Source organism: Haemorhous mexicanus, chromosome 37 (assembly GCF_027477595.1).
Source record: "Haemorhous mexicanus isolate bHaeMex1 chromosome 37, bHaeMex1.pri, whole genome shotgun sequence".
NCBI classification, from domain to species: Eukaryota; Metazoa; Chordata; class Aves; order Passeriformes; family Fringillidae; genus Haemorhous; species Haemorhous mexicanus.
Window position 1 is genome coordinate 740,834 of NC_082377.1, and position 17,487 is coordinate 758,320.

General features: G+C 56.3%; 1 protein-coding gene across 3 annotated transcripts in view; it reads left to right on the top strand.

Moving 5' to 3' along the window:
- Positions 1-17,487, top strand: part of POLR2A (RNA polymerase II subunit A) — a 73,308-nt gene that overhangs the window by 9,347 nt on the left and 46,474 nt on the right. The window contains exons 4-8 of one of the 3 annotated variants that reach the window (XM_059872660.1): positions 2,044-2,217; positions 6,733-7,014; positions 12,129-12,290; positions 13,416-13,636; positions 16,803-16,935. In XM_059872660.1, coding sequence (XP_059728643.1) covers positions 2,044-2,217; positions 6,733-7,014; positions 12,129-12,290; positions 13,416-13,636; positions 16,803-16,935 — 972 coding nt within the window. Of the gene's footprint in view, positions 1-2,043; positions 2,218-6,732; positions 7,015-12,128; positions 12,291-12,577; positions 12,626-12,933; positions 13,001-13,415; positions 13,637-16,802; positions 16,936-17,487 lie in introns of those variants that run through there. The other 2 variants (XM_059872663.1, XM_059872661.1) reach the window with 2 other exon arrangements.

Consider the following 17,487-nt stretch of genomic DNA (forward strand, 5'->3'; position numbering starts at 1 on the left):
AAATTTGGGGACACCGAGAAGAGATGACAAAATTTGGGGACACCAAGGGAAGGTGACAAAATTTAGGGAGACCAAGAAGAGGTGAGAAAATTTGGGGGCACCAAGAAGAGGTGACAAAATTTGGGGATGCAGAGAGGAGGTGACAAAATTTGGAGACACCAAGGGAAGGTGACAAAACTTGGGGACACTGAGAAGAGGTGACAAAATTTGGGAATGCAGAGAAGAGGTGACAAAATTTGGGGACACCAAGGGAGAGTGACAAAACTTGGGGACACCGAGAAGAGGTGACAAAATTTGGGGACACGAAGAAGAGGTGACAAAAGTTAGGGAGACCAAGAAGAGGTGACAAAATTTGGGGACACCAAGGGAAAGTGACAAAATTTGGGGACATCGAGAAGAGGTGACAAAATCTGGGGACACCAAGAAGATGTGACAAAGCTGAGGGACACAAAGAAGAGGTGACAAAATTTGGGGACATCAAGGGAAGGTGACAAAATTTGGGGACATCGAGAAGAGGTGACAAAATTTGGGGATGCAGAGAAGAGGTGACAAAGTTGAGGGACATCAAGGGGTGGTGACAAAATCTGGGGATGCAGAGAAGAGATGACAAGATTTGGGGACACCAAGGGAAGGTGACAAAATTTGGGGACAACAAAAAGAAGTGGCAAAGTTGAGGGATGCAAAGAAGAGGTGACAAAATTTGGGGACGTCAAGAAGAGGTGACAAAAGTTAGGGAGACCAAGAAGAGGTGACAAAATTTGGGGACACCAAGGGAAGGTGACAAAACTTGGGGACACCGGGAAGAGGTGACAAAATTTGGGGATGTAGAGAAGAGGTGACAAAGTTGAGGGACACAAAGAAGAGGTGACAAAATTTGGGGACACCAAGGGAAGGTGACAAAATTTGGGGACATTGAGAAGAGGTGACAAAATCTGGGGACACCGAGAAGATGTGACAAAATTTGGGGGCACCGAGAAGAGGTGACAAAATTTGGGGACACCAAGGGAGAGTGACAAAATCTGGGGACAAGAAGAGGTGACAAAGTTGAGGGAGACCAAGAAGAGGTGACAAAATTTGGGGACACAAAGAAGAGATGACAAAATTTGGAGACAACAAGAAGAGGTGACAAAATCTGGGGACACCAAGAAGATGTGACAAAGCTGAGGGACGCAAAGAAGAGGTGACAAAATTTGGGGACAACAAGGGAAGGTGACAATTTGGGGGCAGCAAGGGAAGGTGACAAAATTTGGGGACGACAAGAAGAGATGACAAAATTTGGGAATGCAGAGAAGAGGTGACAAAATTTGGGGACACCAAGGGAAGGTGACAAAATTTAGGGAGACCAAGAAGAGGTGACAAAATTTGGGGACAACAAGAAGAGGTGACAAAATTTGGGGGCACCAAGAAGAGGTGACAAAGTTGAGGGACACAAAGAAGAGATGACAAAACTTGGGGGCACCAAGAAGAGGTGACAAAATTTGGGGATACAGAGAAGAGGTGACAAAATTTGGGGATACAGAGAAGAGGTGACAAAATTTGGGGACAACAAGGGAAGGTGACAAAATTTCGGGACAACAAGAAGAGGTGACAAAATTTGGGGACACCAAGAAGAGGTGACAAAATTGAGGGACACAAAGAAGAGGTGACAAAATTGAGGGACACAAAGAAGAGGTGACAAAATTTGGGGACACCGAGAAGAGGTGACAAAATTTGGGGACACCAAGGGAAGGTGACAAAATCTGGGGACAACAAGAATCAGGGGGACACAGAGTTGTCACCTGCTGGAAGCTCTGGAGATGCTGAGGGACCACAGTGGGACAACACCAGGCACCCAAAATCCCCTTTTATGACCCCAAAACCACGACGTGACCCCAAAAGTGGCCCTTGGTGACCCCAGAGTGGCCCTTGGTGACCCCAGAGTGGCCCTTGGTGACCCCAAAGTGGCCCTTGGTGACCCCAGAGTGGCCCTTGGTGACCCCAAAGTGGCCCTTGGTGACCCCAGAGTGGCCCTTGGTGACCCCAGAGCTGCTTTTTTTTGGGCAGAACAACCCCAAGATCAAGGACATCCTGGGCAAGTCCAAGGGGCAGCCCAAGAAGAGGCTGACCCACGTCTACGACCTCTGCAAGGGCAAGAACATCTGCGAGGGCGGCGAGGAGATGGACCACAAGTTTGGGGTGGAGCAGCCCGAGGGCGACGAGGACCTCACCAAGGAGAAGGTGGCCACCCCAAAATGTCCCTTGGTGGCCCCAGAATGCCCCTTGGTGGCCCCAAAATTCCCATTTGTGGCCCCAAAATTCCCATTTGTGGTCCCAAAATGCCCCTTGGTGGCCCCAAAATCCCCCTTGGTGGCCCCAAAATGCCCATTGGTGGCCCCAAAATTCCCATTTGTGGCCCCAAAATTCCCCTTGGTGGCCCCAAAATCCCCCTTGGTGGCCCCAAAATTCCCATTTGTGGCCCCAAAATTCCCCTTGCTGGCCCCAAAGTGCCCCTTGGTGGCCCCAAAATGCCCCTTGGTGGCCCCAAAATTCCCCTTGGTGGCCCCAAAGTGCCCCTTGGTGGCCCCAGAATGCCCCTTGGTGGCCCCAAAATTCCCCTTGGTGGCCCCAAAGTGCCCCTTGGTGGCCCCAAAATGCCCCTTGGTGGCCCCAAAATGCCCCTTGGTGGCCCCAGAGTGCCCCTTGGTGGCCCCAACATTCCCCTTGGTGGCCCCAAAATTCCCATTTGTGGCCCCAAAATGCCCCTTGGTGGCCCCAAAATGCCCCTTGGTGGCCCCAAAATTCCCATTTATGGCCCCAAAATTCCCATTTGTGGCCCCAAAATTCCCATTTGTGGCCCCAAAATTCCCATTTGTGGCCCCAAAATGCCCCTTGGTGGCCCCAAAATGCCCCTTGGTGGCCCCAAAGTGCCCCTTGGTGGCCCCAAAATGCCCCTTGTCCCCAAAATTCCCATTGGTGGCCCCAAAATTCCCCTTGGTGGCCCCAAAATTCCCATTTGTGGCCCCAAAATTCCCATTGGTGGCCCCAAAATGCCCCTTGGTGGCCCCAAAATGCCCCTTGTCCCCAAAATGCCCCTTGGTGGCCCCAAAATTCCCATTTGTAGCCCCGAAATGCCCCTTGGTGGCCCCAGAGTGCCCCTTGGTGGCCCCAAAATGCCTCTTGGTGGCCCCAAAATTCCCCTTGGTGGCCCCAAAATTCCCAATTGTGACCCCCAAATTCCCATTTGTGGCCCCAAAATGCCCCTTGGTGGCCCCAAAATGTCCCTTGGTGGCCCCAAAATCCCCCTTGGTGGCCCCAGAGTGACCCTTGGTGGCCCCAAAATTCCCATTTATGGCCCCAAAATTCCCCCTTGGTGGCCCCAAAATTCCCATTTGTGGCCCCAAAATTCCCATTGGTGGCCCAAAATGCCTCTTGGTGGCCCCAGAATGCCCCTTGGTGGCCCCAAAATCCCCTTGGTGGCCCCAAAATTCCCATTTATGGCCCCAAAATTCCCCTTGGTGGCCCCAAAATGCCCCTTGGTGGCCCCAAAATTCCCATTTGTGGCCCCAAAATTCCCATTTGTGGCCCCAAAGTGCCCCTTGGTGGCCCCAAAATGCCTCTTGGTGGCCCCAAAATTCCCATTTATGGCCCCAAAATGCCCCTTGGTGGCCCCAGAATGCCCCTTGGTGGCCCCAAAATGCCCCTTGGTGGCCCCAAATTGCCCCCAAAATGCCCCTTGGTGGCCCCAAAATCCCCCTTGGTGGCCCCAAAATGCCCATTGGTGGCCCCAAAATGCCCCTTGGTGGCCCCAAAATTCCCATTTATGGCCCCAAAATGCCCCTTGGTGGCTCCAAAATTCCAATTTATGGCCCCAAAATTCCCATTTATGACCCCAGAATGCCCCTTGGTGGCCCCAACATTCCCCTTGGTGGCCCCAAAATGTCCCTTGGTGGCCCCAAAATGCCCCTTGGTGGCCCCAAAATTCCCATTTGTGGCCCCAAAGTTCCCATTGGTGGCCCCAAAATGCCCCTTGGTGGCCCCAAAATGCCTCTTGTCCCCAAAATTCCCCTTGGTGGCCCCAAAATGCCCCTTGGTGGCCCCAAAATTCCCCTTGGTGGCCCCAAAATTCCCCTTGGTGGCCCCAAAATTCCAATTTATGGCCCCAAAATGCCCCTTGGTGGCCCCAGAGTGCCCCTTGGTGGCCCCAAAGTGCCCATGGGTGGCCCCAAAATGCCCCTTGGTGGCCCCAAAACTTCTGTTTGTGTTCCCTTTTCCCCTTTTCCCCCTTTTCCCTGTTTCAGGGCCATGGTGGCTGCGGGCAGTGCCAGCCCCTGGTGCTCACCCCAATATCCCCATTTCTCACCCCAATATCCCCATTTCCCACCCCAATAACCCCATTTCCCACCCCAATAACCCCATTTCCCACCCCAATATCCCCACATTTCCCAATAATTCCCATTTCTCACCCCAATAACCCCATTTTTGACCTCAATATCCCCATTTCTCACCCCAATACCCCCACCTTTCCCCCCAATACCCCCATTTTTCCCCCAATAACCCAAATCTTAACCCCAATATCCCCATTTCCCACCCCAATAATTCCCATTTCTCACCCCAATATCCCCATTTCTCCCCCCAATAACCCCGTTTCTCACCCCAATAACCCCACATTTCCCAATAATTCCCATTTCTCACCCCAATAACCCCATTTTTGACCCCAATAACCCCATTTCTCACCCCAATACCCCCACCTTTCACCCCAATTCCCCCATTTTTCCCCCAATAACCCCATTTCTCCCCCCAATAACCCCATTTCCCACCCCAATTCCCCCATTTCCCACCCCAATATCCCCATTTCCCACCTCAATAACCCCATTTCTCACCCCAATATCCCCATTTCTCACCCCAATACCCCCATTTCTCCCCCCAATAACCCCATTTCTCCCCCCAATATCCCCATTTCCCACCCCAATAACCCCATTTCCCACCCCAATAACCCCATTTCTCACCCCAATAACCCCATTTCTCACCCCAATATCCCCATTTCTCACCCCAATATCCCCATTTCTCACCCCAATATCCCCATTTCAAACCCCAATATCCCCATTTCCCACCCCAATATCCCCATTTCCCACCCCAATAACCCCATTTCTCACCCCAATAACCCCATTTCTCACCCTAATAACCCAATTTTCCCTCCCAATAACCCCATTTCTCACCCCAATATCCCCATTTCTCACCCCAATATCCCCATTTCCCACCCCAATACCCCCATTTCCCACCCCAATAACCCCATTTCTCCCCCCAATATCCCCATTTCCCACCCCAATACCCCCATTTCCCACCCCAATAACCCCATTTTCTCCCCCCAATATCCCCATTTCTCACCCCAAAACCCCATTTCTCCCCCCAATACCCCATTTCTCCCCCCAATATCCCCATTTTCCCCCCCAATACCCCCATTTCCCACCCCAATATCCCCATTTCCCACCCCAATACCCCCATTTCCCACCCCAATACCCCCATTTCCCACCCCAAAACCCCATTTCTCCCCCCAATACCCCCATTTCCCACCCCAATAACCCCATTTCCCACCCCAATACCCCATTTCCCACCCCAACAACCCCATTTCTCACCCCAATAACCCCATTTCTCACCCCAATACCCCCATTTCCCACCCCAATAACCCCATTTTTCCCCCCAATACCCCCATTTCCCACCCCAAGACCCCCATTTCTCACCCCAATAACCCCATTTCCCACCCCAATAACCCCATTTCCCACCCCAATAACCCCATTTCTCACCCCAATAACCCCATTTTTCCCCCAATCCCCCCATTTCCCACCCCAATAACCCCATTTCCCACCCCAATAACCCCATTTTTCACCCCAATAACCCCATTTCCCACCCCAATAACCCCATTTTTCCCCCAATAACCCCATTTTTCACCCCAATAACCCCGTTTTTCCCCCAATAACCCCATTTCCCACCCCAATAACCCCATTTTTCCCCACCAGTACCCCCATTTCTCCCCCATTTCCCCCCTCTTCAAGGCCACGGCGGCTGCGGGCGCTACCAGCCCCTGTTGCTAACCCAAATAATTCCCATTTCTCCCCCCAATATCCCCATTTTTGACCCCAATAACCCCATTTCTCCCCCCAATACCCCCATTTCTCCCCCCAATACCCCCATTTCCCACCCCAATACCCCCATTTTTAACCCCAATAACCCCATTTCTCACCCCAATACCCCATTTTTGACCCCAATCCCCCCATTTCTCCCCCCATTTCTCCCCCATTTCCCCCCTCTCCAGGGCCACGGCGGCTGCGGGCGCTACCAGCCCCATTTCCCACCCCAATAATTCCCATTTCCCACCCCAATACCCCCATTTTTCACCCCAATACCCCCATTTCTCACCCAAACAACCCCACATTTCCCCCCAATAACTCCATTTCTCACCCCAATAACCCCATTTCTCCCCCATTTCCCCCCTCTGCAGGGCCACGGCGGCTGCGGGCGCTACCAGCCCCATTTCCCACCCCAATACCCCATTTCTCACCCCAACAACCCCACATTTCCCCCCAATAACTCCATTTCTCATCCCAATATCCCCATTTCCCACCCCAATAACCCCATTTTTGACCTGAATAACCCCATTTTTCCCCCCAATATCTCCATTTTTCCCCCCAATCCCCCCATTTCCCACCCCAAAAACCCCATTTCTCCCCCCAATAACCCCAAATCCCCCCTCTCCAGGGCCACGGCGGCTGCGGGCGCTACCAGCCGCGCATCCGCCGCTCGGGGCTGGAGCTGTACGCCGAGTGGAAGCACGTCAACGAGGACTCGCAGGAGAAGAAGATCCTGCTGAGCCCCGAGCGCGTGCACGAGATCTTCAAGCGCATCTCGGACGAGGAGTGCTTCGTGCTGGGCATGGACCCCAAATTCGCCCGGCCCGAGTGGATGGTGTGCACCGTGCTGCCCGTGCCGCCGCTGTCCGTGCGGCCGGCCGTGGTCATGCAGGGCTCTGCCCGCAACCAGGTGGGCACTGGGGTCATTCTGTGGGGTTTTGGGGTCATTCTGTGGGGTTTTGGGGTCATTCTGGGGGGTTTTGGGGTCATTCTGGGGGGTTTTGGGGTCATTCTGGGGGGTTTTGGGGCACCGTGCTGCCCGTGCCGCCGCTGTCCGTGCGGCCGGCCGTGGTCATGCAGGGCTCTGCCCGCAACCAGGTGGGCACTGGGGTCCTTTTGGGGTCATTCTGTGGGGTTTTGGGGTCATTCTGTGGGGTTTTGGGGTCATTCTGTGGGGTTTTGGGGTCATTCTGGGGGGTTTTGGGGGTACTAGGATGGGTATTGGGGTGTTTGGGGGCACCGTGCTGCCCGTGCCGCCGCTGTCCGTGCGTCCGGCCGTGGTCATGCAGGGCTCTGCCCGCAACCAGGTGGGCTTTGGGGTCATTCTGTGGGGTTTTGGGGTCGTTCTGTGGGGTTTTGGGGTCATTCTGTGGGGTTTTGGGGTCGTTTTGTGGGGTTTTGGGGTCATTCTGGGGGGTTTTGGGGTCATTCTGGGGGGTTTTGGGGTGTTTGGGGCACCGTGCCGCCGCTGTCCTTGCGTCCGGCCGTGGTCATGCAGGGCTTTGCCCACAACCAGGTGGGCACTGGGGTCATTCTGTGGGGTTTTGGGGTCATTCTGTGGGGTTTTGGGGTCATTCTGTGGGGTTTTGGGGGTACTAGGATGGGTATTGGGGTGTTTGGGGCACCGTGCTGCCCGTGCCGCCGCTGTCCGTGCGGCCGGCCGTGGTCATGCAGGGCTCTGCCCGCAACCAGGTGGGCACTGGGATCCTTTTGGGGTGATTCTGTGGGGTTTTGGGGTGTTTGGGGTGGTTCTGGGGTGATACTGAAGTCCTTGGGGCACCGTGCTGCCCGTGCCGCCGCTGTCCGTGCGTCCGGCCGTGGTCATGCAGGGCTCTGCCCGCAACCAGGTGGGCACTGGGGTCATTCTGTGGGGTTTTGGGGTCATTCTGGGGGGTTTTGGGGGTGTTTGGGGTGGTTCTGGGGTGATTTTGGGGTGTTTGGGGCACCGTGCTGCCCGTGCCGCCGCTGTCCGTGCGTCCGGCCGTGGTCATGCAGGGCTCTGCCCGCAACCAGGTGGGCACTGGGGTCATTCTGGGGTCATTCTGTGGGGCTTTGGGGTCATTCTGTGGGGTTTTGGGGTCATTCTGTGGGGTTTTGGGGTCATCCTGTGGGGTTTTGGGGGTACTAGGATGGGTATTGGGGTGTTTGGGGCACCGTGCTGCCCGTGCCGCCGCTGTCCGTGCGTCCGGCCGTGGTCATGCAGGGCTCTGCTCGCAACCAGGTGGGCACTGGGGTCATTCTGGGGGGTCCTTTTGGGGTGATTCTGGGGGGTTTTGCGGTCATTCTGTGGGGTTTTGGGGGTACTAGGATGGGTATTGGGGTGTTTGGGGGCACCGTGCTGCCCGTGCCGCCGCTGTCCGTGCGGCCGGCCGTGGTCATGCAAGGCTCTGCCCGCAACCAGGTGGGCTTTGGGATCCTTTTGGGGTCATTCTGTGGGGTTTTGGGGTCATTCTGGGGGGTTTTGGGGTGATTCTGTGGGGTTTTGGGGTCATTCTGTGGGGTTTTGGGGGTGTTTGGGGTGGTTCTGGGGTGTTTGGGGGCACCGTGCTGCCCGTGCCGCCGCTGTCCGTGCGTCCGGCCGTGGTCATGCAGGGCTCTGCCCGCAACCAGGTGGGCACTGGGGTCATTCTGGGGGGTTTTGGGGTGATTCTGTGGGGTTTTGGGGGTGTTTGGGGTGGTTCTGGGGTGGTTTTGGGGTGTTTCTGTGGGGCACCGTGCTGCCCGTGCCGCCGCTGTCCGTGCGTCCGGCCGTGGTCATGCAGGGCTCTGCCCGCAACCAGGTGGGCACTGGGGATCCTTTTGGGGTCATTCTGTGGGGTTTTGGGGTCGTTTTGTGGGGCTTTGGGGTCATTCTGTGGGGTTTTGGGGGTACTAGGATGGGTATTGGGGTGTTTGGGGCACCGTGCCGCCGCTGTCTGTGCGTCCGGCCGTGGTCATGCAGGGCTCTGCCCGCAACCAGGTGGGCACTGGGGTCCTTTTGGGGTGATTCTGTGGGGTTTTGGGGTCATTCTGGGGGGTTTTGGGGGTGTTTGGGGTGGTTTTGGGGTGTTTGGGGGCACCGTGCTGCCCGTGCCGCCGCTGTCCGTGCGGCCGGCCGTGGTCATGCAGGGCTCTGCCCGCAACCAGGTGGGCACTGGGGTGATTCTGTGGGGTTTTGGGGTCATTCTGTGGGGTTTTGGGGTCATTCTGTGGGGCTTTGGGGTCATTCTGTGGGGTTTTGGGGGTGTTTGGGGTGGTTTTGGGGTGTTTGGGGGCACTGTGCTGCCCGTGCCGCCGCTGTCCGTGCGTCCGGCCGTGGTCATGCAGGGCTCTGCCCGCAGCCAGGTGGGTTTTGGGGTCATTCTGTGGGGTTTTGGGGTCATTCTGGGGGGTTTTGGGGGTGTTTGGGATCTCTGGAGAGGTTTTGGGGTGATACTGAAGTCCTTGGGGCACCGTGCTGCCCGTGCCGCCGCTGTCCGTGCGGCCGGCCGTGGTCATGCAGGGCTCTGCTCGCAACCAGGTGGGCTTTGGGATCCTTTTGGGGTCATTCTGGGGGGTTTTGGGGTCATTCTGTGGGGTTTTGGGGGTGTTTGGGGTGGTTCTGGGGTGATTTTGGGGTGTTTGGGGCACCGTGCCGCCGCTGTCCGTGCGTCCGGCCGTGGTCATGCAGGGCTCTGCCCGCAACCAGGTGGGCACTGGGGTGATTCTGTGGGGTTTTGGGGTCATTCTGTGGGGTTTTGGGGTCATTCTGTGGGGTTTTGGGGGTGTTTGGGATCTCTGGAGAGGTTTTGGGGTGATACTGAAGTCCTTGGGGCACCGTGCTGCCCGTGCCGCCGCTGTCCGTGCGTCCGGCCGTGGTCATGCAGGGCTCTGCCCGCAACCAGGTGGGCACTGGGGATCCTTTTGGGGTCATTCTGTGGGGTTTTGGGGTCATTCTGGGGGGTTTTGGGGTCATTCTGGGGGGTTTTGGGGGTGTTTGGGGTGGTTTTGGGGTGTTTGGGGGCACCGTGCTGCCCGTGCCGCCGCTGTCCGTGCGGCCGGCCGTGGTCATGCAGGGCTCTGCCTGCAACCAGGTGGGCACTGGGGTCATTCTGGGGGGTTTTGGGGTCATTCTGGGGGGTTTTGGGGTCATTCTGGGGGGTTTTGGGGTGCTAGGATGGGTATTGGGGTGTTTGGTGCACCGTGCTGCCCGTGCCGCCGCTGTCCGTGCGGCCGGCCGTGGTCATGCAGGGCTCTGCCCACAACCAGGTGGGCACTGGGGTCATTCTGTGGGGTTTTGGGGTCATTCTAGGGGCCTTTGGGGTCATTCTGTGGGGTTTTGGGGTCATTCTGTGGGGTTTTGGGGTCATTCTGTGGGGTTTTGGGGGTGTTTGGGGTGGTTCTGGGGTGATTTTGGGGTGTTTGGGGCACCGTGCTGCCCGTGCCGCCGCTGTCCCTGCGTCCGGCTGTGGTCATGCAGGGCTCTGCCCGCAACCAGGTGGGCACTGGGGTCATTCTGGGGGGTTTTGGGGTCATTCTGGAGGGTTTTGGGGTGATTCTGGGGGGTTTTGGGGGTGTTTGGGGTGGTTCTGGGGTGATTTTGGGGTGTTTGGGGCACTGTGCTGCCCGTGCCGCCGCTGTCCGTGCGTCCGGCCGTGGTCATGCAGGGCTCTGCCCGCAGCCAGGTGGGTTTTGGGGTCATTCTGTGGGGTTTTGGGGTCATTCTGTGGGGTTTTGGGGTCATTTTCAGGGGTTTTGGGGGTGTTTGGGATCTCTGGAGAGGTTTTGGGGTGATACTGAAGTCCCTGGGGCACCGTGCTGCCCGTGCCGCCGCTGTCCGTGCGGCCGGCCGTGGTCATGCAGGGCTCTGCCTGCAACCAGGTGGGCTTTGGGATCCTTTTGGGGTCATTCTGTGGGGTTTTGGGGTCATTCTGGGGGGTTTTGGGGTCATTCTGTGGGGTTTTGGGGGTGTTTGGGGTGGTTCTGGGGTGGTTTTGGGGTGTTTGGGGCACCGTGCTGCCCGTGCCGCCGCTGTCCGTGCGTCCGGCCGTGGTCATGCAGGGCTCTGCCCGCAACCAGGTGGGCTTTGGGGTCATTCTGTGGGGTTTTGGGGTCATTCTGGGGGGTTTTGGGGTCGTTTTGTGGGGTTTTGGGGGTACTAGGATGGGTATTGGGGTGTTTGGGGCACCGTGCTGCCCGTGCCGCCGCTGTCCGTGCGGCCGGCCGTGGTCATGCAGGGCTCTGCCCGCAACCAGGTGGGCACTGGGGTCATTCTGGGGGGTTTTGGGGTCATTCTGTGGGGTTTTGGGGTCATTCTGTGGGGTTTTGGGGGTGTTTGGGGTGGTTCTGGGGTGATTTTGGGGTGTTTGGGGCACCGTGCTGCCCGTGCCGCCGCTGTCCGTGCGTCCGGCCGTGGTCATGCAGGGCTCTGCCCGCAACCAGGTGGGCACTGGGGATCCTTTTGGGGTGATTCTGTGGGGTTTTGGGGTCATTCTGTGGGGTTTTGGGGTCATTCTGTGGGGTTTTGGGGTCATTCTGTGGGGTTTTGGGGGTGTTTGGGGTGGTTCTGGGGTGATTTTGGGGTGTTTGGGGGCACCGTGCTGCCCGTGCCGTCGGTGTCCGTGCGTCCGGCCGTGGTCATGCAGGGCTCTGCCCGCAACCAGGTGGGCACTGGGGTCATTCTGGGGGGTTTTGGGGTCATTCTGTGGGGTTTTGGGGTGCTAGGATGGGTATTGGGGTGTTTGGGGCACCGTGCCGCCGCTGTCCGTGCGTCCGGCCGTGGTCATGCAGGGCTTTGCCCACAACCAGGTGGGCACTGGGGCAGCTTTTGGGGAGTCTCAGGGTGGTCCCTGATGCCTTTTGGGGTCTCCCCATTTCTTAGGGTCCCCAATCCCCTTTTAGGGGTCAGCCCCAACACTCTTTGGGGTGTCCCCATTTTTCTCCCACCCCAAATCCACCCTACACCTTTCCCACGGCGTTTTGGGCTTTCTCACCTCCCTCTATCAACACCAACCCCCCCTTTTAATAAACGTTGGGGTCACCCCACTAATTTTGGGGTGTCCCCAGGATGACCTGACCCACAAACTGGCCGACATCGTCAAGATCAACAACCAACTGCGGCGCAACGAGCAGAACGGGGCGGCCGCGCACGTCATCGCCGAGGACGTCAAGCTGCTGCAGTTCCACGTGGCCACCATGGTGGACAACGAGCTGCCCGGCCTGCCCCGGGTACAGGAGGGGTCACAGAGGGGTTTTGGGGGGTCACAGAAGGGTTTTGGGGTGATACAGGGTGAGGGACATTCAGTTGGTGGCCCCAAGTCATGGCCATGGACGTCAAGCTGCTGTAGGTCCACGTGGCCACCATGGTGGTCAAGGAGCTGCCCAGGATCCAGGAGAGTCTGGGGGGGGTCACAGAGGGGTTTTGGGGGGTCACAGAAAGGTTTTGGGGTGATACAGGGTGAGGGACATTCAGGTGGTGGCCCCAAGTCATGGCCATGGACGTCAAGCTGTTGTAGGTCCACGTGGCCACCATGGTGGACAACGAGCTGCCCGGCCTGCCCCGGGTACAGGAGGGGTCTGGGGGGTCACAGAGGGGTCATTGAGGAGCTTTGGGGGGTCACAGAAAGGTTTTGGGGTGATTCAGGGTGAGGGACATTCAGGTGGTGGCCTCAAGTCATGGCCATGGAGGTCAAGCTGCTGTAGGTCCACGTGACCACCATGCTGGACAACGAGCTGCCCGGCCTGCCCCGGGTACAGGAGGGGTCAGGGGGGTCACTGAGGGGTCACAGAGGGGTTTTGGGGGGGTCACAGAAGGGTTTTGGGGTGATTCAGGGTGAGGGACGTTCAGGTGGTGGCCTCAAGTCATGGCCATGGACATCAAGCTGCTGTAGGTCTACGTGGCCACCATGGTGGACAACGAGCTGCCCGGCCTGCCCCGGGTACAGGAGGGGTCTGGGGGGTCACTGAGGGGTCACTGAGGAGTTTTGGGGGGTCACAGAAAGGTTTTGGGGTGATACAGGGTGAAGGACACTCAGGTGGTGGCCCCAAGTCATGGCCATGGAGGTCAAGCTGCTGTAGGTCTATGTGGCCGCCATGGTGGACAACGAGCTGCCCAGGATCCAGGAGAGTCTGGGGGGGTCACAGAGGGGTTTTGGGGGGTCACAGAGGGGTTTGGGGGGGTCACAGAAGGATTTTGGGGTGTCCCAGATGGGACAGAAAGGGGACAAGCAGGGACAGAGCGCCAAGTCCCAGCAGGAGCTGGGGACATTCCCGGGAGGGATCTGGATTCTGGATTTTTGGGGTGATTTTGGGGGTTCCAACCCCCTCTGAGCCCCCCAATTTCTCCTCCCCCAGGCCATGCAGAAGTCGGGGCGTCCCCTGAAGTCCCTGAAGCAGCGGCTGAAGGGGAAGGAGGGTCGGGTTCGGGGCAACCTCATGGGCAAACGCGTGGACTTCTCTGCCCGCACGGTCATCACGCCCGACCCCAACCTGGCCATCGACCAGGTGGGCGTGCCGCGCTCCATCGCCGCCAACATGACCTTCGCCGAGATCGTCACCCCCTTCAACATCGACAGGTGGGCTCTGGGGGGGGGTTGTGGGGGATTTAGGGGGTTTGGGGTGGATTTGTGGAGGTTTGGGGTGGATTTGTGGAGGTTTGGGGTGGGTGAGCTACGCTCAATTGCCGGCACCATGATCTTCACCGAGATCGTCACCCCCTTCAGCATCGACAGGTGGGCTCTGGGGGGGATTTGTGGGGGATTTAGGGGGGTTAGGATGGATTTGTGGGGTTTCAAGGGGATTTGGGATGGATTTGTGGAGGTTTGGGATGGATTTGTGGAGGTTTGGGGTGGATTTGTGGAGGTTTGGGGTGGGTGAGCTACGCTCAATTGCTGGCACCATGATCTTCACCGAGATCGTCACCCCCTTCAGCATCGACAGGTGGGCTCTGGAGGGGATTTATGGGGGATTTATGGGGTTTAGGATGGATTTATGGGGTTTGTAGGGGATTTGGGATGGATTTGTGGAGGTTTGGGGTGGATTTGTGGAGGTCTGGGGTGGATTTATAGGGATTTGAGGTGGATTTATAGGGGTTTGGGATGGATTTATAGGGGTTTGGGGTGGATTTCTGGGGTTTTGGGGTGGATTTATAGGGATTTGAGGTGGATTTATAGGGGTTTGAGGTGGATTTATAGGGGTTTGAGGTGGATTTATAGGGGTTTGAGGTGGATTTGTGGAGGTCTGGGGTGGATTTCTGGGGCTTTGAGGTGGATTTCTGGGGCTTAGGGGTGGATTTATGGAGGTTTGGGGTGGATTTATGGAGGTTTGGGGTGGATTTATAGGGTTTTGAGGTGGATTTATGGAGATTTGGGGTGGATTTCTGGGGCTTTGGGGTGGATTTATGGGGTTTGAGATGGATTTATGGAGATTTGTGGTGGATTTATGGAGATTTGTGGTGGATTTGTGGAGATTTGGGGTGGATTTATAGGGGTTTGAGGTGGATTTATGGAGGTTTGGGGTGGATTTCTGGGGTTTTGGGACAGGTGTCCCCATGCTCCATCCCCACTGCTGTAACCCTTGGTGAGATTGTCACCTTCAACAACGACTGGAGGAGTTTGGGGAGGATCTGGGGGACTTTGGGGCCGATTTTGGGGTGAATTTGTGGAAGAGCCTGGTGTGGTTGGAGGAGTCTGGGCGAGTTCAGGGAGCTTTAAGAGTTAAAGGGTTTAAATTAAAAGGATTTTGGGGCTGTTTGAGGGATTTTAGGACAAATCTGGGCCAGTTTGGGGATGATTTAGGCCATCCAGAGAACTTGGGGTGGTTTTGGGGTCGTTGTGGGGTGGATTTGTGGAGGTTTGGGGTGAATTTGTGGAGATTTGGGGTGGATTTGTGGGGCTTTGAGGTGGATTTATGGAGGTTTGGGGTGGATTTCTGGGGCTTTGAGGTGGATTTATGGAGGTTTGGGGTGGATTTCTGGGGCTTTGAGGTGGATTTATGGAGGTTTGGGGTGGATTTATGGGGCTTTGGGGTGGATTTATAGGGGTTTGAGATGGATTTATGGAGATTTGTGGTGGATTTCTGGAGGTTTGGGGTGGATTTCTGGGGTTTTGGGACAGGTGTCCCCATGCTCCATCCCCACTGCTGTAACCCTTGGTGAGATTGTCACCTTCAACAACAACTGGAGGAGTTTGGGGAGGGTCTGGGGGACTTTGGGGCAGATTTTGGGGTGAATTTGTGGAAGAGCCTGGTGTGGTTGGAGGAGTCTGGGCGAGTTCAGGGAGCTTTAAGGGTTAAAGGGTTTAAATTAAAAGGATTTTGGGGCTGTTTGAGGGATTTTAGGACAAATCTGGGTCAGTTTGGGGATGATTTAGGACCATCCAGAGAACTTGGGGTGGTTTTGGGGTCGTTGTGGGGTGGATTTGTGGAGGTTTGGAGTGAATTTGTGGAGATTTGGGGTGGATTTGTGGGGCTTTGAGGTGGATTTATGGAGGTTTGGGGTGGATTTGTGGGGCTTTGGGGTGGATTTATAGGGGTTTGAGGTGGATTTATGGAGATTTGGGGTGGATTTATGGAGGTTTGGGGTGGATTTCTGGGGTTTTGGGACAGGTGTCCCCATGCTCCATCCCCACTGCTGTAACCCTTGGTGAGATTGTCACCTTCAACAACAACTGGAGGAGTTTGGGGAGGATCTGGGGGACTTTGGGGCAGATTTTGGGGTGAATTTGTGGAAGAGCCTGGTGTGGTTGGAGGAGTCTGGGCGAGTTCAGGGAGCTTTAAGGGTTAAAGGATTTAAATTAAAAGGATTTTGGGGCTGTTTGAGGGATTTTAGGACAAATCTGGGCCAGTTTTGGGGATGATTTAGGACCATCCAGAGAACTTGGGGTGGTTTTGGGGTCGTTGTGGGGTGGATTTGTGGAGGTTTGGGGTGAATTTGTGGAGATTTGGGGTGGATTTGTGGGGCTTTGAGGTGGATTTATGGAGGTTTGGGGTGGATTTCTGGGGCTTTGGGGTGGATTTCTGGGGCTTTGGGGTGGATTTATAGGGGTTTGAGGTGGATTTATGGAGATTTGGGGTGGATTTGTGGGGCTTTGGGGTGGATTTGTGGGGGTTTGAGATGGATTTATGGAGGTTTGGGGTGGATTTATGGAGATTTGGGGTGGATTTATGGAGATTTGGGGTGGATTTATGGAGATTTGGGGTGGATTTATGGAGGTTTGGGGTGGATTTCTGGGGCTTTGGGGTGGATTTCTGGGGTTTTGGGACAGGTGTCCCCATGCTCCATCCCCACTGCTGTAACCCTTGGTGAGATTGTCACCTTCAACAACGACTGGAGGAGTTTGGGGAGGATCTGGGGGACTTTGGGGCAGATTTTGGGGTGAATTTGTGGAAGAGCCTGGTGTGGTTGGAGGAGTCTGGGCGAGTTCAGGGAGCTTTAAGGGTTAAAGGGTTTAAATTAAAAGGATTTTGGGGCTGTTTGAGGGATTTTAGGACAAATCTGGGCCAGTTTGGGGATGATTTAGGACCATCCAGAGAACTTGGGGTGGTTTTGGGGTCGTTGTGGGGTTTGGGGTGGACACAGCAATACGGAGGGGCAGCATTAGGGTTATTTTAAACAAATCCCAATAACCCAAACCCACCCCAAACACCCTTAAAACCCCCCTGATCCTTCTGAGGGTGACTGAGATCTGTGAGGTGACTCCCAGAGCCCCAAAATCCCCTAAATTGACCCCAAAACCCCTCCAGGCTGCAGGAGCTGGTGCGCAGGGGGAACAGTCAGTACCCGGGGGCCAAGTACATCATCAGGGACAACGGGGACAGGATCGACCTCCGCTTCCACCCCAAACCCAGCGACCTCCACCTGCAGATCGGCTACAAGGTCAGCGCCCCCAAACCCCCAAATCCGGGCACGGACCCCAAACGTCTGGGGGGCACCGAAACCTGGGCGTGGAGCCCGCAGCTGCGGGGGGCGCGCGTTGGTTTGGGGGTTCAGGGGGCTGGGATTGGGGTCAGTCCCTGATTTTGGGGTTCAGGGGGCTGGGATTGGGGTCAGTCCCTGATTTTGGGGTTCAGGGGGCTGGGATTGGGGTCAGTCCCTGATTTGGGGTTCAGAGGGCTGGGATTGGGGTCAGTCCCTGATTTTGGGGGTCAGTCCCTGATTTTGGGGTTCAGAGGGCTGGGATTGGGGTCAATCCCTGATTTTGGGGTTCAGAGGTTGGGATTTGGGGGTTCAATCCCTGATTTGGGGGTTCAGAGGTCTGGATTTGGGGTTCAGAGCTCTGGATGTGGGGTTCAGTCCCTGATTTTGGGGGTTCAGAGATCTGGATTTGGGGTTCAGAGCTCTGGATTTGGGGTTCAGAGCTCTGGATTTGGGGTCAGTCCTTGATTTTGGGGTTCAGTCCCTGATTTGGGGGTTCAGAGGGCTGGGATT